At 40.7% G+C, this 27,225-nt stretch overlaps 2 protein-coding genes across 5 annotated transcripts; one reads left to right on the top strand and one right to left on the bottom strand.

Moving 5' to 3' along the window:
• Positions 1-2,836: 2,836 nt before the first annotated feature.
• On the bottom strand, positions 2,837-14,621 carry b4galnt1b (beta-1,4-N-acetyl-galactosaminyl transferase 1b). Of its 2 annotated transcripts, XM_085456567.1 has the most exons (14): positions 14,556-14,621; positions 14,184-14,434; positions 12,525-12,626; positions 11,363-11,585; positions 11,109-11,285; positions 9,840-9,946; positions 9,559-9,596; positions 9,292-9,472; positions 6,622-6,714; positions 6,330-6,517; positions 6,110-6,250; positions 5,778-6,015; positions 4,701-4,789; positions 2,837-4,545 (listed from the first exon to the last, which is right to left on the bottom strand). In XM_085456567.1, the coding sequence occupies exons 4-14, from the start codon at positions 11,575-11,577 to the stop codon at positions 4,486-4,488; spliced, it is 1,527 nt and encodes a 508-aa protein (XP_085312693.1). In that variant the 5' UTR covers positions 11,578-11,585; positions 12,525-12,626; positions 14,184-14,434; positions 14,556-14,621; the 3' UTR covers positions 2,837-4,485. The 2 variants fall into 2 exon arrangements, with proteins under 2 accessions (XP_085312693.1, XP_085312692.1); XM_085456566.1 differs by having other exon boundaries at positions 4,478-4,789; positions 14,556-14,618.
• A 369-nt stretch (positions 14,622-14,990) lies between these two features.
• On the top strand, positions 14,991-27,225 carry os9 (OS9 endoplasmic reticulum lectin). 3 transcript variants are annotated; one of them, XM_085456564.1, is made up of 15 exons: positions 14,995-15,367; positions 15,726-15,908; positions 19,258-19,321; positions 19,420-19,496; positions 19,588-19,686; positions 21,095-21,296; positions 21,504-21,638; positions 21,787-21,902; positions 22,959-23,019; positions 23,138-23,217; positions 23,317-23,520; positions 23,650-23,851; positions 24,254-24,421; positions 24,794-24,903; positions 25,921-27,225. In XM_085456564.1, exons 1-15 carry the CDS (start codon positions 15,215-15,217, stop codon positions 26,056-26,058), a joined length of 1,992 nt encoding a protein of 663 aa, XP_085312690.1. In that variant the 5' UTR covers positions 14,995-15,214; the 3' UTR covers positions 26,059-27,225. The 3 variants fall into 3 exon arrangements, with proteins under 3 accessions (XP_085312691.1, XP_085312690.1, XP_085312689.1); XM_085456563.1 differs by having other exon boundaries at positions 23,135-23,217; XM_085456565.1 differs by lacking the exon at positions 24,254-24,421 and having other exon boundaries at positions 14,991-15,367; positions 23,135-23,217.

The following is a 27,225-nucleotide window of genomic DNA, read 5'->3' as shown; positions in this document are numbered from 1 at the left end:
ATATATATATATATATATATATATATATATATATATAGATATATATATATATATATATATATATATATATATATATATATATATATATATATATATGTATATGTGTGTGTGTGTACATGAAGTGTATATATCTGTGTCACCACAGAGACTGTGCTTCACGGTGTTTATGTATTCATTTCTTCCTGTTTCCTTTGAAAATTCTTTGATGGATCTTTGCATAATGCGTAATATTTTCACAGGAGACCAATTCCACTTTATTCCCACAGAGAACTGAGATCTTAAATCCCTCCTCAAATAACTGTATCCATGAAATTGCCAAGTGACCGTAAATCCCAGTTATAGTCCAGGATCTCAATCCACACGAGTTATGTGTATCCCTGCAGTCCCTGGAGATTAGCGAATAGCTGTGCTTTCTGTCTGGTGGCCTGTTTTAACCCTGCCATTGTCAGTCTTATCTGAACTAAACATGTTTGTGGACTTACACAAAGCTTGTCATAACCAAGCAGAGAGAGGAAAAAGGGAACACAGATAAAACCGAGGTGCTCATTCGTCATTGTCGTCTTGAATGTAAATAATTTTGTGTTGGATCATATCGGTGAATCTCGTGCTGTCCTGATACACTCGTGGAATTAAAGAAGTTGTTCAGATATTTGTTATCATCATTTTTAGTTTTTCACTTCATGTGTCTCTTTTAGCGTCTCCTGACTGTTGTGTGTCTCTTGTTATTTGGACCCATTGAGTAACTTGTTCTCGATATTTGCTTTGGCCCTTGTGCCTATGAGGTCTCAAGGCTGATAGGTCAGTTCATTTATCCTTCCATGTTTCCCGTCTATTTTAAATATAAATGACCCATTAAAGCATAGTTGCTGGGAAATATGAATTATTTCCATCTTAAACCAACAGTCTGCAATCGATCAGTCAGAGTGTAAGTCAGCAGCTATTTCCTGTCATTTATTGTCTTTTCCATGAATTAGTTTTCCTAATACAGGCCAGAGGACCCCTTCCTAGCCTCATTATAATGTGCAGTGTATAACTTAATGGATGCCTTTGGTCGCTATCCAGAAGATTTATGTTCCCAAATGTGTAATAATCAGGTTGTTTTGTCTTGTTTTTATAAGATTATTTAAAAAGAAAATCCAAACGAAACATCGAAGCTGCACACAATCTGATCTCTGGTCTACAAAGCAGGGAACCAGATGGTGCTTAGCACCCTCTAGTGGAGGGAAATGCTCATCATTATGAATTAAAGAGTGAGTCACAATGTGAGCTCTTTAATTTACCAGTTTACAAGTCAAATATTTTATATTATGATTAATTATATGGTCTAACTAATTAATTATTATATTTTTATATTAAAAATTGCAGCTGGGTCTATACACATACATATAAACAGAATTTTTATACAGTAAGCAAAATCATGAAAAGGCATAAACTCGTGCTGCTGGCACCTGCTCTACACTTCTGAACATAAAAAATTTCAGTACTCCAAGCAAAAGACTGCCTGAAATTTCTGCATCACACAGAGGCCATTTGTCCTTCAGTCATCTGACTATGTGACACACAACATCCTAGTGGTCTCGTTGTTCATTTGCATTGCATAGACTCACACTGCCTCATCTTTTACATGTTTGTCTGCTTGTTTAACATCTTAATATTGCTACTGAAAATGAAGACGAAACCTTGTAATTAATACGAAGGCTTTTGTTTTTTATTTTTGTGCTTGGCGGAATTTTAAGGGAACATCCATTATGCAGTTTTTCTGGGTGAAACTGACCAGACTGCGTTGAGCTGATAGGAAGGCAACGGTAACTTAAATAACCACTTGTTACAACCAAGGTGTGAAGAAGCAGAACCTTGAAGCAGCTGGGCTACGGCAGCAGAATACCACACAGAGGATCACTCCTGTCAACTAAGAACAGGAAACCGAGGGTTAAACTGAACTTTTGCTATCAAAATCTGGTGGTAAGCAGTAAAGCACAGATCCATGCTGCCTTGTATAAACAGTTTAGTCTGCTGTTGATGGTGTGAGGGTGTAGAGGATATTTTCTTGGCACAGATTGGGTCCCTAAATACCAACACAGAATTGTTTAAATGCCACAGCCTATCCGAGTACTCTTGCAGACCATGTTCAACCCTTTATCACCACATCGAACTGGTATTTTGATGACTGCCTCCAGCAGGATAATGCACAACGTCACAAAGCTCAAATTATCTCAGACTGGTTTCTTGAGCATGACAATGAGTTCCCTGTACTCACATGGCCTCCACAGTCACCAGCTCTCAATCTAATAGACCAGACTCGGGATGTGGTGGAACGGCAGATTCTCATCATGGATGTGCAGCAGACAAATCTGCAGCAACTGTGTGACGCTGATGTGGACCAAAATCTCTGAGGAATGTTTCTAACAACTTGTTGAATCTTTGCCACAAATAATTAAAGCTGTTTTGAAAGAAAGACAGGGCACAACCTGGCACGAGCAACATGAAGCTAAAAATAAGACTTACCTGCATGTTCCTTCATGTTCATGGCCCTCAGTACCTCTCTGATCTCCTTCAGCTCTACACCCCCAGCCCCACCTGAGAAATCTTCCTCCTGTGTTGACATGTGGTTGCTGTACATTCCTCTCTCCAAGTTTCAGACGCTCAGGGATAGAGCCTTCAGCTTCCAGGCTCCGACACTCTCAGACAACTTCAGTCATTAAATTCAAAACCTGGTTTTAGACGCAGGCTTTTAGTCTCAAATATAAACCATGCTTGCTATTATTTGACAGTTTTTGCCTCTCATCTATCATGTTCATTTGCTTCAGTAGCATAAAAGATGTGCTTATAAATTAAGTTCTGTAATCTGTAATCAAAAGACTGTAATCTATTGTAAGTCAGCGTCTTCATCCTTTGAACCAACATCACAACATTGAACACAAGATTTCGTTTTTTTTCCCCACACACATTTTTTATAACATTTGAAATGAATGTAAAAACTCTCATAATGCTCAAACAACTCATATTTTTTTGTTTTGGGTGTGGGGGTGGGTGGGTGAAGCAGGCAGCAAATGATTTCTGTGTCCACACAATAAACATCACTGTTAAAAAAAATTCTACATCTGTCAACACTTACAAATTAAAATGTGAGACAAATTCTTCAGTACACAACTACATACAAACCAAGCAGCAGGAACACTGCTGTTAGTTTCTTCCATCAACAGAACGAACGTCACATTTTGGTGAAAAATAGAAATGAATTAAAAGTCACAAACAGATGCCGGTGTAGCTCAGAGCAGATCAGGTTCGATTCCGATGTGCTGCTTTCTGACCCGACACCCCCCTGCTTACTTGACTCTCTTCACTGTTCTATCTAATAAAAGGCAAACAAATTGTTAATAAATTAATAAATAAAATAGTTACAAATAAGTCGATATTTCTCTTGGGGATTAAAAAAAACAGTTGATAAATCTCTGGCACCTTATTGCTAACAAAACAAAGTTAAAAAACTTGCTTAGGAAACAAATACAGTGATACAAGGGTGCCATCTAAAGACCATGGTATAAAAGAACAGCATCACCACTTGAGTCTCTGACATGCAGGAGTGCTCCAAAGAGTATAAAAACTGTATTCTTGCTTCATCCCCCCCCCCCTTCTCCATCCTCTTTTCATAATGATGTGAGTATTTTACAAGTACTTTAGTTCAACCAATGTTTCTTTTGGCCACATGTAAAGATCCGGTGGTGAGCACTCAAACGCCTCGTTTTCCTCAGATGCTTGTTGGGGAAACAGACAAACAGCAGAAGACGACGATTACAGCTGCTCCCGCAACCAGGTAACACCTGATGAACTGAGACCAAAAGGTTCTCCTCCTCAGATCTTACTTATCTCTCCATGGGTGACACAAAAGGATTCTGGGTAATGGGCAGTAAAACCATAATGCACACACAGATTAAAGCACCCAAGAGCTAGCAGCATCCAGACCTTTGGCACGGCCAGTCAGTACCAGAACCCGACAAATGAAAAGACTTGGAACACGTTCTTCATGTGGCATTGGCAAGGAGGTCACACTGGAGCTCCGAGTCTGCAGCTCTGTCACTTAACTGATAGGGTTTATTGTCACTGACAGAAAGACCTTGTTCCAAGCTCAATTCTATATTCGGCTAGTGCAAATCGAAGGAGAATGCATGCACATCTACCCAAAACAGCATGACAATGAAGTTACACTGGCTGCTACCTGTTCGGTTCTCCCAAAGCCTGGTCTTTGTGCAGGGTATGAGCAAGATTCCTTTATGACTCGAGATGTTACTGGGCACTGCAGCTCATTTTCTCCTGTCTTCACACCAAAAAGGAAGCCTAAATTTTTCTGTTGGGCTTCTAGATGCTAGAGGACTTTTTAGCTCACTGCAGAGCTGTGCACTGACAGATAAAACATGCTAAAACTGCTCTAAAGGCTGAAGCTGGAAAAATAATTTCAAGGTTCTCAAGAGAAGGCAAACCAAAATTTTATCTGACAGGGCGTGGGGGAGGAGAACTTCTTTGGCAACTCGGGGAGAGCGGAGGAACCTTCGAGAAAAAGAGGAGAGGGGAAGCTAATTATGAGTCAAGCACTGAAACCGATTCTTGAAGTACAGGAGGCCGTTTTTGGTGTGCGTGGCATCAGAGGAGGCTGATGGGTAACGGAACTTGGCGTAGGTCTTGTCGCTCTCTGACTGGCTTACCCAGGGTAGTTTGATTTTGGTCGCGTGATTGACAATGACATCATCGCAAGAGCCCACATGGAGAGAGCCGAGGCCATCGATGAAAAACTCTAGAAAAAAAAGGGAGAGGGGTAAACATCCCTCAGTGGGTCAGGAACACTTTTAATTGATGAAATATTTCAGGTATGAAAGTGAGGAGAAGGTGGCGTGAGCTAAATGTTCCATTTAAATCAGATTTCATTCAGTTTAATGTAGGTAAATTAAAGCCGAGCTGCGACTCCTCCATGGTGGTGTGTGCTGATAAGAAAATGTCACAGCATAATTTGCTAGCAAAAATTATCTTGCACACGTTATCGTCTCAGTAAGTAAAATAAGATATGAATCTTTTTTCTTAAATTGCTAAGATATTGTTGCTATCAATACCTTAATCTGAGATATTCATCTCTCTTTTATTCTTAAATGATTAAGGAAACATTAAATTAACTTGATATGGCACACAAATTGACTCAGTGCTGCAGGAGGATAGAAAAACAATGAATATGAATATACGATAAAGTGCAAAAGTCTTGAGTTACACCTCATTTCTATATATTTTTCTAGAACAAATGGGAAATAGGTGATCAAAAACAGTGTTTGTACAATTCTAACAAGCTTGAAAGTAAATATTTGGTTTTACCACCTTTCTCCTTAAACACAGCCTGAGCTTTAGCTTTCCTATAATTTCTTGAAGCAGCCTTCAGGAATAGTTCTTCAGGCTTCTCAAAGGACATTCAAAGCTGAGTGTTTGCTGCCTTTTGTTCTGTTTTCTGATCCCACACTGCTTCAACAATGTTGAGGCCTGGGTTCTGGACACTCAAAGAAAGAAAAACTTTCAAAGAGCTTCTGAATGCCTGAAGAAATATTTCCCAAGACAATTACAAAAAAAAGAATGGTGGCTCAAGACTTGTGTATAAATGCGTAAATAATAATAATGATAACATTTTTTTTTCTTTTCAATTTTGGCATATTTTTGCATCCGGCAGTCAAAACACTGAATAAATAACAGATGGCATGATGCTAAATTTGCTCCTTTGATATGAAAGGAAGCCCTGTACTCACCCAGATGAGCGACCCTGGTGAGGCGTGGGTCAAAGCCGACCTGCTGGACTTTGTCTGTGCGAGCTAAAAAGAAGTTGATGACCCCATCAGTCACAACGCAGTTGGGGAAGCCTTCAATGACGTGATGAAATCCTCTCCTCATGTGTAAACAGTCACCATCTTCCTCTCCTGGCTCAATGGAGATGGTTTGACGGTAGGTGGCGGTGTACCCCGTGGCCTCCCGCACTGCACCACCCACCTAGTTCACACACATAGATACACTGTCTCTACAAGAGCCCCAAAACTTTAATATTAACTGAGAAAAAGAAAAAAAATATTCTTCTGCTACTCACTAGATCCAGAGTGGTCCTTTCTAAAACATCTACAAGCTTCTCCAGCTTGGTGTTGGCTGTGAAGATGAAGTCATCATCCACCCACAGTACGTACTTCGTGGTCACCTGGGACACGGCCAGGTTTCGGCCGGCAAACCAACCCTAAGAGACGCAACGCTGAGGTTTAGATTGAGATCGCATCACCAGTGACAGCAGGGAGAAGACTTCAGTGTGTCCTTACCTTTCCAAAGGGCATGATGTAATGTTCGATGTAAGGCCCAGAGATGGTTTGGGGATTTTCACTGTCATCAGCTATAACTATGGTAACAGTAGGGTAGTATCTTCTGATGCTGTCGATAAGATCTCTAAGCTTATCGTAACGCAGGAACGTTTTTGTGGCTATTGTCACGAGGGCGCTGATGTTGTACTCTGCAGAGAGTTGATGGAGGAAAACTGACTTTAGAAAGTGCTGTTTGACTCAGAAAGGACGTCTGACTTTAGTTACAAACACCGTCAACATGCCGGTGCTGTACCTCCTTTGGATCCAGTGTTGTACAGTTTAGGTGTTGTTCCGTGTCGGATCTTGATGCTGAAGACAGCTTGATGTCCCTCTGTCTCAAGCTGCACTAAAAGACCCCCGACACAAAAAAAACACGAGTATCATTAAGATAAAACTATGAATGCCTCACTCTCATCTGGTTCTCGTAAAGCATGTAGACATAACAATGTCATGTCTTTGTACAAAACCAATTTTTCAGACCCTCAGGTTAAAATGCTAAACTCTACAGCATTTTATAGACAATTCCAGTAAAAAAAACAACACAAAAAAACAAAACACAAAGCACTTTTAGCTCCTACGGCTAATTTACCTTTCATAAAAACTCTACAGGGTTGGGATGACAAGTAAAGACAGATGTTATTAACAGATATTAACCCCCAGGCCGAGTCGTTCGGTACTGGGACGCGAGAGTTGAAGCTCAGGTGTGAAATTTATGGTTTTCAGCATTTTTATTGTCAACTCGGTTTCCCTGGGTCTTTGTAGTTGTGTGTCTTATTTTGAAAGAAATATTTAAATGTTACCATAGTGACCAGAGAGCATTAAGGGGCAGAGAGGAGGATGTCACTCGCAATGTTGTTGGCACATTTTCAGGAGGAAAATGCTAATAAAGTTACACAATTACAAAGTGAATTCGCATTTATTATCATATTTACAAATTACCACGGTTTTTGTCTTGGTCATATCATTTTATTTTGTTGTATTTATCCGCGACACCTTAAAGGCCAGTTCGTGAAAATATTGTTTGACACTGGAGGTTGGGGATCACTGTATTAAAGCATATCCAGTGTTTAAACGGCCAGTTTAAGGAAAATATTAGTTCAGTTTAAATTTGATGGAAGCAACATGTCCCCAATTGAGACAGGAAATGCTGGAAAAGTAAGTGTTACTAAAAATAGAAAAGAAATAGCTAGAGGACCATTTAAGGAAAAAAGAAGCATCTTAAAAAGTTTTCTCAGAAGTAAAGAAGGGGAGAGGTTCACCAATCTGCATAAAACAGTGTCTACCGATTGTGAAAGAATTGTGTTCCTCACTGTAAAACTGTGAAGACTTTAAATATCTCGTCATCTGCAGTAAAAAAATATCATCGAAAGATTCAGAGAACCTTGATAAATCTCTTTTTGCAAGGGACAAGACAAGGCAATGTCTTGTTTCTGTTGGTTGAAATGGCAAAAAGTTGTTAAAAGAGCTTTAAAGACAGTTTTTCACTGTGGGTTTTACTTTTTCTTGTGAGACAGGAACACGGGGTTTGATGCACCAGTCCAGCTATGGTCATGTTCAAGTGTTCAGATACATTGTCATCCTCAGCGGAAAGATTGTGAAAGCCTTTCCTACTTGTGGTTAGGCAAATTCGATTTAATGTCCTACATCACTCAGATGCGCGTGCATTAAAGACAGACATGATTCTGTCATGAAGACAAAATGCTGATCTGCCTTTTTGTAAAAGGTCCATACTCTCATTATAAAGACTCAATGTATTTTCTAAGTTTTGCTGTGAATAAAATCGATTGCATTCAGTTTTTATTTACATTTTAAAAAGTGCCCCAGCTGTTTTGAAACTGGGTTATACTATACAGGCAGAAAGTCAAAAGACAAGGGCAAACATGCCTTCAGCCATTCAGGTTTTGTGCATGCTTACTATTGTTAATTTTGTGCGAAACAAAGAGGCTCTGATATCAGACTGAATCCTGCTTGGTTGCCCAATTCTAGCTCAAGAGAAACAGCTCTGCAAATAATTTTCTCTGCCAGGAATACCATACAAGAGCAGGTGTGAGGCCACTGAAAAGGGAAAAAAAAGCAAGGTACACAGAGTAGCTTAGTATAAAGGCTGGAGACACTCGGGAAGGTTAGCCACGTCTGATAATGCGATGATGGCAAACAAACAAAACAATCCTGGTGTTGTACAGACAGTGCTGGGGAGTAACGGAATACATGTACCGCCGTTGCATATTTAAAATACAAAATATGAGTAACTGTATTCTATTACAGTTACTTTGTTGAAAAAAATGGATTACACTGCGGTATTTTCCTGTTTCATATGTTAGGCTATGCCCTCTCTATATTTGGTAATTCCACGCCGGTGAAAACCCAAACAAAACGCGCATGAAGAGGCTCTAATGCCTGTGTCTCAATCTCGCGGCCCTACTTGCGGGCCGCATAATGACGTGAAGAAATATTTTTTTGAATTTTTACTCCAAAAATGATTTAATATCAAGGCAATAGGCAGAGTGTTACAGGCATAGCCCTAAAGAATGTAGCCTCATGGGCAGTGTAGTCCGTGCAGCAGGGAGAATGGACTGCTGTACCCGTTATGTGTCTGTGAGCACGAGGGAGGGAGAAAAAGGAGAGTCTAAAAGTATGAGTTGCCACCTACCAGAAACGGGAGATGGAAGCATGCATGTCAGTCACCTCCTGCTGTACCTTCGTATATACTGTATATGCATGATCAAAGTATCAGAGTTTTCATCTAATGACCGAGAGTGAAAAAAAATCCACATATTGCTTTAAATTTAAACACAGATTCAAATTAGGGTGTGAGATGATTCTTTTTCTGTATCTTTACTTTCTCCTTTGTGGAATTTGCTGAAAAATACAGAAGAACAAAGTCCAGAGCTGATAAGACGGTGGATTGTTTCCGAGGGCTCACCTGTGTCTGCCGTGCTGGGATGAAACAGCGTGTTCGTGTAGGTGACGAACTGCAGCTGTCGGTTCATGTTCGGCAGCAGGCGGCTGGAAAGAGTCATGTGCATCTCGCCATCACCTTTGATTTTCACCTCGTCTACCTCCGCGGCCACATTTAGAGTTCCCAGCGTGGCAGTGATGTTTATCTGCATATGATGGAAAGAATAGCGGTCAAGGTCAGAGGACTGCAGGCATTTAAAATATTTAAAGACAGACACTTTTGAGCACTCACTGAGTAATTATCTCTGGGAAGGTCATGTAAGGCCAAGCCTGGAAAAGGAGAAACAAACACTGATTGATTTTCAGTCCATTTCCTGTATGCACCAGCTGGATAAATAAGGCCTTTCAGAGGGGTGACCTTACAATATATGTAGGTACAAAGAATATCCAGTATATAAACCACCTCTAGTTCAGGTTAATTTTTAATGTTTAGGGGCCAGTTTAACTACTTTCAAATGATAAAACCATGAGACTTTCAAAAATATCTGAGTTGCTCACTCGCTGAAGTCGTACCTGGGATGATGCTTGTTTTCAGGGGTCGTACTTCCACCCCCTGTGTTGGATACTGCAAGGGGCTGTTAGCCTCAGCAATAATGAGTAGATCTGCAGGGGTCTTTGACCTGAAATGAGATTTTTTTTTCCATCAACAAGCACAGCAAGCAGAAAGCAGGAAGCTCTTCGCAAATAACAGTCACAATTACTATTATCCGCGGATATCATTATTAAAATGACCTCACGTTTCTTACTGGAGAGCAAAGCTTTTGATAAAAACAAGTTTTGTCGTATTAGGAATTAATTTCAGTACTTCTGAAAAGTTTAAATTTTTCTGGAAAGGTGGCTAATTTTGTGTTACTTTTTAATTGCCTTCATCATTTCAAATGTTAATAACTAGAGTCAGTATTCAGTGGATTTTGTCTCACTGGCTCTCTCAGCCAGAGTTTATTCAATAAAGAAACTGAAAATTTAGTCTGAGTGATTCATAATAATGGCGTCGGGATTTGGATTGTGACAGCGTCTGTGTTGCATGTAGAAGCCGCGTCGATGTTCACTATGATGCCTCTGTGTTTCTAAATGGAGGGACAGTAACTGTGTGTGTGTATGTAAGCGTGTAAAAACTGCAGATAGTAAGATTAAAAGCAACAGTATTTTATCTATACTTGCCATTGTACAAAATTCATCTCATGTAAACAATAACGTGACGCACAGCTTGACGTCAAAAAAAGGCGCTCACCTTTGACGTTGCGTGGCTAAATCTCTGTTTTCTTTGTACAGACGTAAACGCAAAACTTGACTTTTTAAAAAACCTCTATTTTCAGTGATCCAAAACGCTTTTACGTGTGGACGAAAGGCCCGAACAAATAGAAAAAGCTGCATTTTCAAAAATACCCGTCTATGTAGCCTTACTAATGCACAACTCCTGCACGATCCACAGAGATGCGGGGAGGTTTTAAGGCTGCCAGTTGTGTACAGGAAGCAAGCAAAAAGCAAGGTCTGTGTTTATATATGTTCTAATGCATGTATATTCAAACCGCGTAGTAACAAACCACAAAGCGAAGCAGATCAGCAGATAGTGATGTGAGATCATGGATGATTTTCCATGTTAGAGATAGATAAGTCTAAAAAACAATTTCCTGTAGCGTGCACTGAGACAGATGGATTATTTCAAGTAACACATTTTGTTACATCATTATTTAATTTAAATAAAACAACACATCAGGCCACATAATAATATTTTAGCCACACAGATAAAAAAATGTGAAACATCTCTTAAGTACTCCTTACCTCGTCTGAAAGCTGCTGTACTCTTTAGCCCGTCTCCTCTTCATCTCCTCCAGCTCTGAAGCCTCGAAGGCAGTGTGCAGCGGGTGAGCTGACACCCGCGGGAACAAGAGTTGTGCGAACGGTAGGTTTACCCCCCCACTTTCGCCCTCACATATGCATCCATTACGTGCCAGCAAACTGGACAGATTATAAGACACGTGTGATCAGATTTAAGCTCAGGTCCGTCCGCTTTGGTTCAAAATAGCATTACTTACCTCGCCACATTATCCCTTACATGGAAGGGAATATTGCTCAATCGATGGTCTGACTCAGGGACCCTCTCTTCCAGATGCCTCTCTACTATAAACGCTGGTCGCTGCCAAACATCCACTGTGGTATAACCCCGAGTGGGCCACGAATGGAGGAGAGCCAGTACTAGCACCACAGACACCAAGATGACTAGCAACACCGTCTTCCTCATGGACCGCATCCTGGAACCTGTCAGAGATTAGAATGCTGGATGACGCTCTGGTTTCTATAATTATACTCTGACGATATTTCCGAACAGGAATGCGATTTAAGTGACGGGAACAAAATCAACAGTCTCTGTTTTGTGTGACAACTTTGTGAGGTTTTGCTAAAGTTAAAAGGTTATGTCATCCCCCTGCACCACCCCTTCCACTTCAGCTCAACCCCAAAAACAGCCCACAGGAAGTTGTTTAATCGCAGTTGTTTAATTATAGTCTCAGAAGATTTTCTAAGTCGTCACCACAGCTACAGATCGATGGAAAATTATTCGCATTTTTGTGGTTGCACTCACAGTGGAGCCATTAAAAGAGATCTATATATCTGCTGAAAGGATCAGCATAATGAAATCATGAATGCCTTCCGATCCCTCATTCCCCTCCCATATTTTTTCTCCTCGATTCTTCTAGAAAATTCTTCTAGAAACTTGCCAGCACACAATTACTTCTTTCTCCTCCAGCTGTGAGAAACAAAAACTCCATTTCTGATTCTGCATGCACTTGGGTGTGGGCGAGATGGTATTCTTGTAAATGGATTGCTCATATTGTGGGAACGTAAATATTATACACAGCTACAAAGTAGGAATCCAGCCTTCTTGTTAAAGACATAAATGCTTACATCTAATGATGACGACTTTGTTTATGTCCAGAGTAGGAAAAGTCTAGTGTTAGAAATAATGTAGAAAACCTTTGAAGTGATGGAATCAAGACTCTGTCTCTTGTATGTGTGTGTGTGTGTGTGTGTGTGTGTGTGTGTGTGTGTGTGTGTGTGTGTGTGTGTAGGCTTGCTTACAATGACAAAATTCACTGCCACAAATGGAGGAGATAAGACATTAAATTAAACATTCTGTAACCATTTAGCAGACAGACTTTCATTTCTAGCAGTTTAAAAAGTATTTATAGGAATATATACCTCACTGCCTCTATCCAGTCATTGAAAGGAAAACCTCTGTTGACACCTGCATCTCCAGAAACCATGTAAACATTCGTGGAAATGAGCAAGCGCCTTCTCCATCTGGAAAGAACAAAAAAACAACTCAAAGAGTACAGACTGAAAAAGTGGATAACAACTAATAATAATATAACAGAATGTACTCTTAAGAAACCTGAAGTGCATATAAACTTATATTATCATGAGGTAAGTGACCATGTAGTGTCATTAAGTGACTGCATGGTACCACAGCTGCCGGGGGAAATTAGTTTTTGTCACGAAATCAATCAATGTAGAGCAGTGTCACAAACCACGGAGGCCCCAGGAAAGTGCAATCAAACGGTGAGTTTATTAACACCCAGGAGAAAACATCAGCATATGTCTTCTGACAAAAATACATGTTGAGAACACTTTTAAAGCAGTGAGGTATCCGCCCCCCCATGGCGTAAAAATAGGTTAAAGACGTCAGTTACAGTAAATGGTACATTTTAGATGGCTATAAACAGACATAGAACTTCTCATTCCTATAACATCTTCCAAACAAGGTAATAACTTCAAGCCTTCGAGGTCTCTGAGGGCTGGTTGTCGACTCCGGTCATCTGTTACCAAGTAGGCTAAAATGCAGTTGGAAGCTAAATGAGTTAAGGCCTCAGGCCTGACACATTCCTAGATTATATGTATTGTAAGCATGTCTGTGAAGGTTCTCAGTCATCCAGGTCATCGTAGTCAAAGGAGCTTGCAAAGAAAAGCGTCTGGACTTCTTTAAGTTGCTTGAAGACATTTCAACTCTCATCCAGGTTTCACAAAATATAAAAAATGAGGGGTTGGTCTCGACTTTTTGCATAGTACTGTATTTCAACAGAGATTGTAAGGTAAGACAACATGACATGATGCATATCTGTGAAGATATGCCTGCAGTAATGCAAAACATTGCTTTGCATTACTGCAGGCCTCCCAGATTTGATCTCCCCGTCTGAATGATAATTAGCAGCGATAGTGGAACAGCCCTAAGACATAACAGATAATCTAAGCCAATCAGAACATAGCATAGCTGTGTGCTGCACGCTGTTGTCATTAACCTAAAAACGAGCCTATGGTAGGGAGTGCCGCGGTGAACATGCTATGGGCATGCATATAGTCCGTGGGTTCCTACCAAAGATTTGCTCGCATGTTTCGGACTATTTGGGATAATTAGCACAAAATTAGCACACCTTCCTTCGTACTGTGAAACATGAGGAAAATATGGAAAAAAATAATGCGAATGTGTGTACACAAATCCGAGGTAGCGAATATAAATACCCGGCTAAACACAGGCCTATTAGCCCTCCTTATTCTGAGTGAGAGCGCAAGAAAACCCATGCATCCGAAATTATCTTTAAACAGCACTTCTAATATGCTGAAAAACATCTCCAGAATAAAGACATACTGTGCATTTAGTTATTTTACCACCATGTTAATGTCAAAAATTTAAAAAAAAAATCTCACGCCTATCCCCTCTTTGTCTATCAAAGAAGCTGTCAAACGTTCAGTCAGAACTGAAAAACAACAACCCCAGAAAAAAATCCCCTGCCGAAGACGGGGACACGGGCCTTTAGAGCAGCACCCCACTGTAGAAAAAAATCAAATAACCCCAAAGCTCACCTCAGTTAAGACGCACACACTACAGACTCTTTCACCTCCCTGCTGCACGGAGCTCGCCCCTCTCTCACGAATCTGTTCCTCGGAGGTCTTGAAAACGATTATGCAGGGGGAAGAGGCGCAGAGAGGAGCTGCCGCGCATCGCAGCACTGCAGGCTGTTGGACGGATGCTCCCCCTGCAGCAACAGCGGCTGCAGCGCAGCGGTGAGCGCACCGATATCGCCGCTACACCAGACTCATCAGCGGTCAGTCAGCTGAGCACGCACACACACAGACATAGAGGAGAGGATAACACTGAACTGACTGCACGATTTCTCAAAAAAAAAAAAAAAAAAGGAGAATTATGATCAAACAATAAGATTTATGTCTACATACATGTTTAGATTGGTGTGTGTGTGGGCGCCTGTGCACACAGTCGATAAATATGTGTACTGCTTTTTCAGCTTTTATAGTATCTCACCCTCTGTACTTCCCCTCCTCTCTGGTATTCTGTTAAGGAATGCTTTTTTTCTTCAAGGAACTCTTGATTTTTTCCTCACCAGATATTTAAACCCAGTAGTTTGACTGCACTTTTCGCTCAGCTCGGTGTGTACTTTTTGGGTATCATATGAATCGTTTTATTGTTTTGTCATTATTTTACCTAATTGTTATTGTAAACCTTTAAAATCAGTTACTTGGAACTGCTTTGCATCAAAACAAAATGAAACAAACGAAGACACCCCCCACCAAACATTTTACCATGCGACAGCCCGCCTTGTCTTCGTGCTTATGTGTGAGCCTATTTCATCGCAAGACAGGCGGTGACAGCGGAGATGTGCTGTTATTCATTAGCGTGCTAAATATAGCACAAACACGCCGTTCATTGACTCTCCGCTGGTATGAAAACCAAACGCACCTCAGAACTCGGGAAAAACTTTGATTGACTTGGAAATTGGCCAATGACAAAGCAGGGCTTTTCAGCTCGACCAATCCGCTGCTACCATGTCAGGCATTGTGTGTTGTTGCTGTCAGACAGGGGTAAGAGGCGATAGTCAATGATGGCTGCTTCCTTGGTTTGGTTGTTAAAGAGACTGTACGTTTTCTTGTTGACATGTCCCCTCTGTGTCCCGGGCTTCTTGAATTTGGAGGAGCTTAATGACATGAAATATGGGATTCAGATTCTTCCCGATCCTGTCATCCTGGGGCAGGTGAGTCAGAAAATGCTAACGGATATAGCTTGTTAGCTTAAATATGAGCTAGCGGTATTTATTTACTATTAATAGTGTCAAATAATTCACAAAGCGTGAGACCTGATGTCATAAAAGCACAAAACATGTTAAAATAAATCTTATAGAGTTACATGAAGACGAGTAATTCTCAGGTGAAGTACGTCACAGCATGCTGTGACAGCTGTTATGTTCATTGCCACATGTCTATAACTAGCTAAAAGTAAAGCCGCAAACCATGTTTTTATCTGTTTGCATTCACCTGATGCGTTGGTAATGTGTGAACATGTGTGTCAACATTAAATTCACCCCCTTTTCCATGTCTGTCTTACGTTTGTAGACTAAGACAGAGGAGGTTATGATGGTGTCCAGTAAGTACAAACAGCTCTATGAGTGTCGACTTCCAGCCCAGGCTGTGCGTTTTCATCAGGATCCCGCCACTGAGCCTGACTCGGAGGGTTACACTGGGCCAGATATCCCAGACCTGCTCAAGCCCATGCACAATGCCCCATGTCTACTCAAGGTTGGTCCTTAACTACTTATCTGTGTAATCCAACAGAGAAATGCTTAAGCTGTTTACACAGTGGTGTGACTACAATAATAATACAACAATAAGAACACAAGAGCAAAACACACCGAAAGCGTGTGTATATTTGCCAGCTTAAGTAAACCATTTTTAAAACGCACATGGATGCCCCAGAAGCTTGCCAAAAACAACACTGGGAGGCTCTTGATTCAGTATTCATTGGATTAAAGGTTGCTCGTCTGCATCAGTGACTGGGTACAAAAGCAGTATATCTAAGAGACACACATCTGTTAATGTACCTGTGTTTTCAATTGTTCAGCTTATGTGTTAAGGTTTACCCAAAAGCTCACAAGTACTTTATCACTATCTTCTTGCTCACAGTGCATCTTATCCATGTATCTCCTTACCAGTGTTGGGAAGGTTACTTTTAAAATGTATTCCATTACAGATTACAGAATACATGCCCCAAAATGTATTCTGTAACGTATTCCGTTACGTTACTCAATGACAGTAACGTATTCTGAATACTTTGGATTACTTAATATATTATCGTGCTTTTTACAACAACGTGAATGTACTATTGCTGTGTGATTTATTACTATTACTGAAGGTCCGCGACTCCGAACTGTAGTAAAGGGACCTCTGACTAATACGGCGGGGTCCCTGGCGGGCTCGTAGCCGAAAAATAGCTTTACTTTGTTGTGTGGGTCAACTTTTCTTGCGAGAGACAGAGAGAGGCGTTGAAAGGCTGCTCCAACGGAACTTATTGTTTTCGGAGGAAAACACGAACACAGTGTACAGTCGAGTCTTAATAGCTTACTTACAACTGGGCTCGTCAGGCACTCTTCTTGGCTGAAGTGGTTATTATTATACTTACATGCTTCCAGCTCCCGTTTTTCCTCGATGACAACTCGTACCTTTCCACTCCCCTTTTTCTCCCTCCTCGCGCTCACAGACCCATAACGTGTATGGCAGTCCATTCTCCCTGCAACACGGACTACACTGAACATGATGCTACATTCTTTAGAGCTATGCTTGTAGCATTCTGCCTGTTAGCTTAGCACAACAACAACAACAACGAAAAGGCGCTCTCTCACCCAGGAAACACACAGTCGCAGAGAGAGAGAGCGTCGCCCTGTAACCATGGCAACCGTAACGCTGCCGCCTGGAACAAAAGAACGTAGCTGTCAAACAAAACCCAAACAGTCCTGACCCGCGACAAAATGAAACAGGAAAGTACCGCAGTGTAATCCATTTATTTCAACAAAGTAACTGTATTCTGAATACCACCTTTTTAAACGGTAACTGTAACTGAATACAGTTACTCATATTTTGTATTTTAAATACGTAACGGCGGTACATGTATTCCGTTACTCCCCAACACTGCTCCTTACAATGTGTTTTTTGTATAGTCATGAGACAAAGAAAGTTTGTCACACTTTCCGCTTCCATAGGCATAAAGAGGTTAAGTCACAGCCTGGTGCTGTTAATCAAATGTGCTTGATTAATTGATCATGTGCTCTGGAGCATTCAGGTGTGTTAGCACAGTACCAACGAGGAAAAACAATACCAAAGATCTCAAAGAATCAGTTGTTTCTGCCCATCAGTCTTGATGAGTTATAAAGCTATTGCCTTCAAAATGAACTCCATCATTCTACAGTAAGAATTTTTCCCAACATTTGAGACAGCCGCCAATATTCCCAGGAGTTGATGTCCCAGTAAAACCCAAGGTCAGCCTGTGCAGTCCTCAGAGAAACTGGGAAAATACCCAAGAGACTAGCTCAAACTCCACAGGCCGCAGTTAGAATGTTAAATGTTAAAATGGTAAATGGCCTGCATTTGTATAGCGCTTTACTCAGTCCCTAAGGACCCCAAAGCGCTTTACACTACATTCAGTCATTCACCCATTCACACACACATTCACACACTGGCAATGGTAAGCTACGTTGTAGCCACAGCTGCCCTGGGGCGCACTGACAGAGGCGAGGCTGCCGGACACTGGCGCCACCGGGCCCTCTGACCACCACCAGTAGGCAAACATGGGGTTAGTATCTTGCCCAAGGATATTTGGCATGCAGCCAGGAGGCAGCCTGGGATCAAACCACCAATCTTCTGATTAGTGGCTGACCTGCTCTGCCACCTGAGCTACAGCCACCCCAAAGTTTACAACAGTACAGTTAGAAAAAGACTGAACAAGTATGACTTGTTTGGAAGGGCTGCCAGAAGAAAAGAGCATATTCTCTAAAAACAACATGGGAGTCTGACTTAGATTTTCAAAGTTACATCTGATTAAACCACAAGACTTCCTGAAAAATAGTCCTCATTTATAGGGCTGCCAGGATTAGTCGACTAGTCACGATTACGCGTTGTTTGAAGCTTTGTAAGATCCCAAAAGACGCAGGAATAAGTAGTAGTATTTAAGAGTGTAATAACGGACTGAAACAGAAGATGGCAGCACTGCATGTACAAGGATGCCAGCTGCCGTTAAACCCCGAAGAAGTAGCTCTCTCCCAGAATTCATAGCGCAGCCCAGCTCAGTTTCCAACAATAGCGGCAGCTAGTTAGTTTTAATATTACTCTTATTATTCTTTCTGGGTCACAAAATAAACGTTTAACATATTTTTAGGCGAGAATGTAGCTGTGTAAACCTCAAATATCTGCTCAGTTTATCAAGACACCACATATTTTCAAAAGCGCTCTGGCGTTTTCGGAGACGTCTGTTACCCACTAGCTCGATAGCGAGCCGGGGGCTAGGTCACTAGAGCCTGTGAGAACACCGGACTCCCGGCAAATCATTTTCAAACCCACCGCGGTCTTTCGCTACTCAGATTAAACATACATAAGTCACTTAGATAAATTAAAAATGTTATTGTTTGGCTTTTTTTTAGTATTTTATTTTTTCCTGAGTAAATCGGTTTGGCTGAGATTAAAGTTATAGTTTTTACACAGCTGAATAAACGTCAAGCAGACAGCTGATTATCAGAAGTGTGAGATGCTCGAGAATATACTCCGGTGTCCTGTTATATTTTAGATAGCAAGGAGTTTATTAACCTTCACCGAAACAACCTGCAAATTTCATTAAAATTTAATAAACTATCATCTTGTCTTAATTTTTAGTTAGCACATACCTTAAACACTTAAAGCTTTAAGTTAATGATAGTTATATAAGAGCAGATGCATGCTGGTGCAATAAGCTGTACGCTGTATGTCCAATGGATGCATGATCTGATTAGTCGACTAATCGCAAAAATAATAGTTTGTGGCAGCCCTATTTACAAATATATGCGTGGGACCGTTTCAGGCTTAGGCACTGTGTCAAAGTCTAACAGAAATACCTGTCCTGCAGACGAAGGACTGGTGGACGTACGAGTTCTGCCATGGCCAGCATATCAGACAATACCACCTTGAAGGTGAGAGGCCACTTCTCTGTTTTTTTGTTTTTGTTTTTTTTAACCTACAAGAGGCTTTCAGTTATTGTTTTTGACAAATTTTGTTCTTTTGTCCTTAGACACAGAGATCAAAGGAGACATTCTCTTCCTGGGTTATTATGAGTCAGAATTTGATTGGAGCAATGAAACAGCAAAGGTAAAGTTGCCTCTATGTTGTGGCTGATTTGCATGACTGTACAATATGAACCAAACAATCGTGGGTGCATCCATTGTGTTTTTTCTCTCAGGCCTCCAAACAGCACAGGCTAAAGCGGTACCACAGCCAGACCTATGTAAATGGCTCTAAGTGTGACCTAAATGGAAATCCCAGAGAGACTGAAGTCCGGGTGAGATATTTACATTTGGAACACATCCTGCTTGAGATGATTTGTGTGTTTCACTTTTTTTTTCTTTTTGATTTTTGACTGTCTCCTTGCTTATCCAAACACTCATATGCAAAATGCCTGTGCAGATTTATAAGCCTTTCACTTTTAAATATATCCCAAGCAGCAGACATTTTGAACATGAATATGTTTTATGTTTGCTTTGCTTAAAAGACTCAGCTGAGTTTTAATTTTTAAAGAAATTATTATTGTTCTTTGTTGTAGTGTAGTCTAGTCAAAACAAGTTATAGCATCTTAACTGTCTCCATTTTTACCTCCACTTTAATGCCAGAGTCATCTTTGCGATTCCTTCTGTGTAGAAATATTTATGAATAGTTTTGAGGGAGGTCAGGTGGGAGACGCTGGCTAGTTTTTCTGGAAAAATTAAAACTGTGACTTAGACATTAGTTCAGATTATGACAGCATGCTTTTTTGTGTACTTAAAAGAGCTAAAAATACTTCACATGCCAAACGCAAAGTTTGGCATGTGAAGTATTTTGCTCATCCTGATACTTTATTGGGTCCAAAAACTAAACCTGTTTGACCTTATTAAATGAAGGAACCTGTCATCTAGTCAGCTGTCTTAATCTCATGGAGCAGCCAGTTTTTTTAGTGCTAAACAACCCTAAACCCCCAAACTAATTAAGACAAATTGCCATCTGAAAACTAATGGTTTTGAGATTAATTTAGGCAAGTGCTTTGTTCACATGGGGACTTAACTGCACACTCAGATGAGACTGATTATTAGAACAAGAACTAAAAGAGGAGAAGAAATAAAATCCAGAAAGCTTCCCGGTCCCCAGATATTCATATACAGCTGTTTGTTTAGAGATACGGCGTTAGTCGACTCTTTAGCCCTTCTACAGGAGATTAAGTTTATCAGAAGATGATGATTCTCTGATTACACAGATGTTGTAGTGAAACTTAATAACTCTGGAATCCTCTTAGGAACTCACTAAAGATCTGAAAATGATCGGGGTCTGTGGAAGAGTGATCAGAAGGAAACCTTAAGAGAGTAGAGTCAAAGTATTTGAGTTGTCAGTTGTGTGTGTTAGTCACACAGGAAACATTTCACAAACAGGAAAAAGGTTCTCTGTAAATTCTCAGTCACCAAGGTATTGGCAGTCGTAAGCACTTGTTAAGACATGAATAAAGCAGAGATTGGCCACTGTTGGTTATACTGATCTGTCTGTGTTTTGGCATTTGTAACAGTTGATGAATTCCCTGTTTATTTACTGTATTTAAACATTTTCACCTAAAAAAAAGAAAAGAAAAAAGAACCAAATATGTTGCAACCCAGCAGCGCCCAAACAGTTGGGCATTTAATTCAGCTCAAAGTAGTTTGCATACTTTTGCTCTGTTTTGTTTCCAGTTTGTATGTGAAGAAGGCTCAGGTGACTACATTGCGCGAGTAGATGAACCTCAGTCATGTCGATATGTGCTGACAATTCACACCAGTCGCACCTGCCAGCACCCATTCCTGCGGCCACCATCCACTGCCAAGCCTCAGGGCATTGTGTGCCAGCCAGCACTAAGTGCCCAACAGTACATGGATTACGTCAAGGCACAAGTCTGTGAGTGAATAAAAAAACATTGAAGGGCAAAGCAATGCATCTTGGAGGCCTCTTGATTTTTTTTTATTTTTCGCATTTTAAAACAGATTGTGGTCTTTTTAATAAAAATACCAGCTAAGAAGCTAACTTGGCTTTCAAACTTCAAGCTTGCTCTCTCCTTTGTCTTGTGGTTGATTCCTCTGCCAATCATCCTGTTTCCGTTCCCAGCGGACACAAAACGTAAAGTGGAGCAGATCTCGGAGGAATTGAGGAGTCTTGATGAGATGTTAGCTGGTAATGAAGGAGGAGATGGTGCAGTAAAGGTAACAGCAGAGGAGACATCGCCTAGCAGTCGTAGAAAAGGTGAGTTTTTTTGATGCTTATGAGGCAAACGACCCCGCAGTAGTAACTTGTCAGTGCACCTAATAATAAAGTGCCGATCCATCCATAATGGGCGTTTGTGTATTAATTCTGATTCTAACACGAGTGTCTATTTCTGGTTTTGAAACAGGTCCTGCTGATGTATCAAAAGATGGAGAGTCAGATGAGGCAGAAGACTCTGACTTCTGGGAGGGAGTGACAAAGCCAGCAAGTTCAAGAACATCTACTTTCCAACAGGAGAATCAGGTATAGCAAGTGCAATTCAATTCAATTTTATTTGAATAGCGCCAAATCACAACAAAAGTCGCCTCAAGGCGCTTTACATTGTACAGTAGATACAGAGAAAAGCCCAACAATCATATGACCCCCCATGAGCAAGCACTTTGGCAACAGTGGGAAGGAAAAACTCCTTTTTAACAGGAAGAAACCTCCGGCAGAACCAGGCTCAGGGAGGGGCGGGGCCATCTGCTGCGACCGGTTGGGATGAGAGAAGGAAGACAGGATAAAAGACATGCTGTGAAAGAGAGACAGAGGTTAATAACAGATATGATTCAATGCAGAGAGGTCTGTTAATACATAGTGAGTGAGAAAGGTGACTGGAAAGGAAAAACTCAATGCATCATGGGAATCCCCGCCAGCCTACGTCTATTGCAGCATAACTAAGGGAGGATTCAGGGTCACCTGGTCCAGCCTTAACTATATGCTTTACCAAAAAGGAAAGTTTTAAGCCTAATCTTTAAAGTAGAGATAGTGTCTGTCTCCCGAATCCAAACTGGAAGCTGGTTCCACAGAAGAGGGGCCTGAAGGCTCTCCCTCCCATTCTACTTTTAAATACTCTAGGAACAACAAGTAGGCCTGCAGAGCGAGAGCGAAGTGCTCTAATAGGGTGATATGGTACTACAAGGTCATTAAGATAAGATGGGGCCTGATTATTTAAGACCTTGTATGTGAGGAGCAGGATTTTGAATTCAATTCTGGATGCAACAGTCTGTCTTCTTGGTAGAAACACACAACAGTGAGTAACTCAAATTGAAATGTAGCCATAAAAATACATTTGTAATTGGCTCTGCAAGGTCCAATGACATGTTCATTTTGGTACAGTTTTGACATCTTCTGATTATCATTCTACTGTTACTTACACTTTTGATTATTATTAAATGTAGTACTGTGTATATCGTATAATACTGAATTTCCAGGTATTTTTGACAGTGCGATCTGGCTTTTTTAACCACTAGAGGGGGCAGTCAGATGCTTTCTGTCACCATTTCCTCCCTCTAACCTGATTTTTCCTCTTTCTGACAGGCAGCAGATGGTGGCCATACCTCACATGCAGACAATGAAATCATAGATGATGGTGATGAAGGTACTGAGAAAGATAGTGCTGTTTTAGTGCACAGCTTTTTTAAAAAAAAAAAAATAAAGAAAACAAAGCAAATACAAGCTGGAGCTTTTTCTTCTCTGATATTCTTCTTTTTTAGTAGAAAAATTCAACTTTAAAATCATCACTGACCCAGCAGACCTGATGAAATTTGTCCAGCACCTTAAGGAGAGTAACAGGAAGGTCAGTATTTGCTGTTGTTAGTGACAGCAAATGACTGCCTTTTTTCTCTTGGCAGTGCATAGGCTTTCCAATCCTTTTCTGTTTTGTTTTTATTTTTAGAAAGCACAAGATCAAGCCAAAAGTAGAGAAGAGACAGCACGACACAACAGAGTAACGGAGAAACTTGACGAGGAGGAGAAAGATGAAGAGGACCCCGTGCTACAGGAGTTTGAGGATGAGATGGCTGACCTCTCTGTGCCTTCGGATAAAATCGAAGAGATAAAGGAGGAAATGCAGAAGGAGTTTGACAACATCATAAACGAGGTTTAAGACTATATATATATATAAGTTGATACCTAAAATACCTAAAATTTGATTAGACAGATACGTAACAAGGAAAAGACCAAACTAAATACTAACTTTAGGCGTTGCTTGGCTCTATCTGTGTTGTAGGCTCAACAGGAACTCGAGACAGAGGGTCTGAAAGGGGAGTTTGACCGCACTCAGGCAACACAGACACTGGAGACGACGCTGGATAAGATACTCGATCATTTGGAGGAGAAAGACGTTCAGGACCCAGAGCAGAAAACGTCCGGAGGCCAAAGAGCCAGCGACCCAGCCCGGGGGAGCCCCAGCCTGGCTCCGAAGCACCCAGGTAACCAGGGGGCTTGACCCTTTTGTAGTCATGTGCATGTCCACACCCTCTGTGTATAATCATCTTCATAATTCATCAGTCTGTGCAGTAGATGTGTGTTATGACATCCTCCATCTCAGGAAAGATCCACACATGGAATTTGAAGAATTCAGAGAATTTATGTTATCAGATCACTTTCGGTCAGTTGCAGTCTTTCTTCTCCAGCCATTAATGTCACCGTGGGTGACTTTTGATTGCATTAATCTAAATCTAAATTAAAATTTCTGAAATCAGACACAGTATTTTAATCTATGTTCATAACACAATGCTATGCGAGGCTCTTGCCTCCTTCATCTCGTGGCCCTACTGGTGGGTTTTGAGGTGAACTGTCTTGTTTGTCCCTCTTTTGTCTCGTCACCCTAGACCAAGCAGCTGACGACCATGTTAAGATCAAAATAACTAAGTATAAGACGGGTATCAACCCTGATGGGGAGGTGAAAGTTCAGGAGGTGGGCGAAGGAGACCCGCAGTGGCAGCACATAAAGGACGTGGTTAAAGAACAGCTAGAGAAGGCAGGACTGAAGGCCGAAGGTATGAAGGGAGAGTGCCCGAAACACTCACGGCCTTTTCTCTCTTCCATCTGTTATCTTCAGTGTACAGCACTGTATTTCTCTTCGTATCCTATGTAAAATAAAAACCTGTCTAATGAGTTAAAAAGAGAAGATTTTGAAAAATCTGTTTTCATGTAAGGAAAAAAATAATAGCAAGCTTAAAGCTCACCTTAATCAAAGAACATATCTCAGCCAGGTGTGCTGTGTTTTTCCACTCATATGTTTGTGTCATTCATGTCAATCATCCCGTTGTCATTGTTGACTTGTTCAGCAGTTTTCTTACGCCATTTGGATGTGTTAGGCGTAACTGCTGAACCTTTTTTGTCTTCCGTCTGTTTTTCTTTGTTGTTAGGAAAAATCGAAGTGAAGATCTTGACACGAAAAAACGCAGAAGAGGCAGGTGATCAGTGGCTGACTGAGGAAGATACAAAGTCCTTCAGGGAGCTACTCATTAATCTCCTGGTAACTGAAGTAGTACTTCTATTGGGTTCCTTTGAATGCTTCTAGCTGTTGCTTGCAGGCTTGGACTGTGTCTGACGGAAGCGCTGTACAGTTTGCTGAGTGTTTTCCTGTCTGCAAGAAAGAACAGAGTGGCCTGCTGTTCTTGTGTGTTTGTCTGCTTTCACAGAAATTAATTACAGAAACCAAAAGCTCATTGGATTGTAGTTATGACACATTTAAAGTTTATTCAGGCTGGGGGCATCAGTTGAGATGTCAGTAAGCACAATTCAACAGAATTTGTGGACGCAGTATTAAAGAAAAGAAGGAACAAAATGTCCTTGTCACTAGGTGAAAAGGTCAATGTCACTTTCACAGCAGACCCTCATGACTGCTACATCGTCTCTTTTTCCTGGTGTATGTTGAAGTGGAGCCAGCTTTCACTTCTGCTTCTTTTACTGGCTGCACTCTAAGTACAGATTTGTTTATGCTAAGTGAATTCCCGTCCCCCCTCTGTCTTTGCAATATAGTGTGTGCAATTTCCTGCCACACTACCCAAAAGCAACTATTTCCATCACTATTAAGAGCTGCTGGCTAGTTACTCAATTCGTTGGTAGGTACAGTTTCCTTTGCGACCAGTTATTGCCAGATACAGTAGTTGCCAACTGGTCTCTAGACCTGTGTGACTGAGGGCTCAGGAAAGGTGCGCTTATAAGCTTCCACGAGCACTGTGGTTACATGTTTGAACTTTATGGTACAGATTTCTGTGTCATCTTTATGTAACAGAAGATCCTACACTCTCAAATGTGCAATTTCATTTTTTTGGTCTTATTCTTATTATCTTCATGGTAAATTAGACAGTAGAGGACTTTTATATTTTTCATCCTGCTCTGTAGGAATCACCTTGCTGAATTTTGATTGGCAGCTGAGTGTTAGCACAAGATTTGATGAATCTTCTAGCAGCAAAGTGGATTAGATTTGTTGTTTTAGTTTTTAACCCATTCCTGTTTTTATTCCCCCCCCCCCTCCCACCACCACCAGACTGGAGGCACTGAAGAGGTTTATAAAGAGGAGAAAAGGCAGCAGGAGTTGGAGAACAACTACAGATTTGTTTGGGGAGATTCCCAGGAGGAGTCAAAGTCATCCAGCTCCTATGATTCAGATGACGTGGATATATGAGCTCATTCAGAGTGACCCTTTGTGGTGTTGCACTCCTATGGAGAGCAGGAGGGAGGAGGACTCTTAAGGTTTAGTCATAATTTTGAGAAAGCCCACTTGATTTGGTCATTGCTGTTAAAACCTGTGCTGTTTACACATTCAGAAAATGTGTTCATGTGGCTTGAATAGGCAATAATGCAAGTGTCTTTAATGGGGCAACGTTTATATGTTGCACAATGTGTCAGCTGTACTTGTGCAGTTGAAGTTATGCATTTTCCCCTTTTTGACGGGATTCAGTTTTTGTTTTCAGTTTTACTAAATATTCACGATTAGTTCTGACGTCGTCTGCAGCACACTGTTTATCCTCAATTAAATTATTACTTGTTTGTCTTCTGTGTTGCCATTGACAGAGACGTCCGTAGTGTGAGTCAACAAGGGAATTCTGTTTACTTCAGCAGATTGTACGATCTGCACAGGTTGTTTTGTTCGTCTTTCTTTCTTTCTTTCTTTCTTTCTTTCTTTCTTTCTACTGAAAAGTAAAAGAAGAAATGTTGAAAACAAAAGAAAAAAACCCTCAAATTCCAGTTTCCACTGATCCTCGAAGCTTTCTGATTTGATCCATTTGGTGAAAACAAACAAGTAAACAGTGTCTGCACACACTGGCAGTTGATATATAGTTTTTGTTTTGTTTTTTCACAAATGTCCTGTGAATTCAGAAGAGAACAGAAAAATTTTGAATACTTTTTGTTTTTGACAGTAACTGGATTTAATATATCTCAACTTGGAAATCAAATAAATCTACAGTGTCAATCAGATTCAGTGCACCACATTAATGCAAACATGCACTTAAAGGGCTGAATTTGTAAATTTTGTGAATGCTTGTGGGTACTTGCAAGTCAACATGTACATAATTATTGTGTCATTATTTTTTTGATTTATTGTAAAATAGCACAGATTAAGTGGCGACGGAGTTACCTGAGTAAATGAGTTTTAAAAATCCTGACTCTGCATTCTGTTATGAAAAATAATCTCATATGAGATGTAAATCACATACACACTCTTTTTTTTCAGACACAGTAGTGTTTTCGTATTAAAAAGTCTGCATCTGTTACCTCGGATATCTTGTAAATACAATTCTGCTGCCTCTTTTCAGTTGTTTGTATTGTGTATTAAAACTGCCAAATGTTA

This window comes from Copadichromis virginalis, linkage group LG5 (assembly GCF_057382275.1).
Source record: "Copadichromis virginalis isolate Kocher_CV1m ecotype Utaka linkage group LG5, C_Virginalis_male_GT1.1, whole genome shotgun sequence".
NCBI lineage: Eukaryota > Metazoa > Chordata > Actinopteri > Cichliformes > Cichlidae > Copadichromis > Copadichromis virginalis.
The sequence above is the reverse complement of the archived record's forward strand: the minus strand, read 5'-3'. Positions and strand labels throughout refer to the sequence as shown.

Coding starts and splice junctions, on each gene's coding strand:
- os9 (XM_085456563.1), top strand. CDS start 15,215: ATGATGGCTGCTTCCTTGGTTTGGTTGTTAAAGAGACTGTACGTTTTC. Junction 15,368..15,725: donor ATCCTGTCATCCTGGGGCAG/GTGAGTCAGAAA, acceptor TTACGTTTGTAG/ACTAAGACAGAGGAGGTTAT. Junction 23,521..23,649: donor TTGACAACATCATAAACGAG/GTTTAAGACTAT, acceptor TCTGTGTTGTAG/GCTCAACAGGAACTCGAGAC.
- b4galnt1b (XM_085456566.1), bottom strand. CDS start 11,577: ATGCGGTCCATGAGGAAGACGGTGTTGCTAGTCATCTTGGTGTCTGTG. Junction 9,597..9,839: donor GAAAACAAGCATCATCCCAG/GTACGACTTCAG, acceptor CTCCTTTTCCAG/GCTTGGCCTTACATGACCTT. Junction 6,016..6,109: donor AAAGGACCACTCTGGATCTA/GTGAGTAGCAGA, acceptor TGTGTGAACTAG/GTGGGTGGTGCAGTGCGGGA.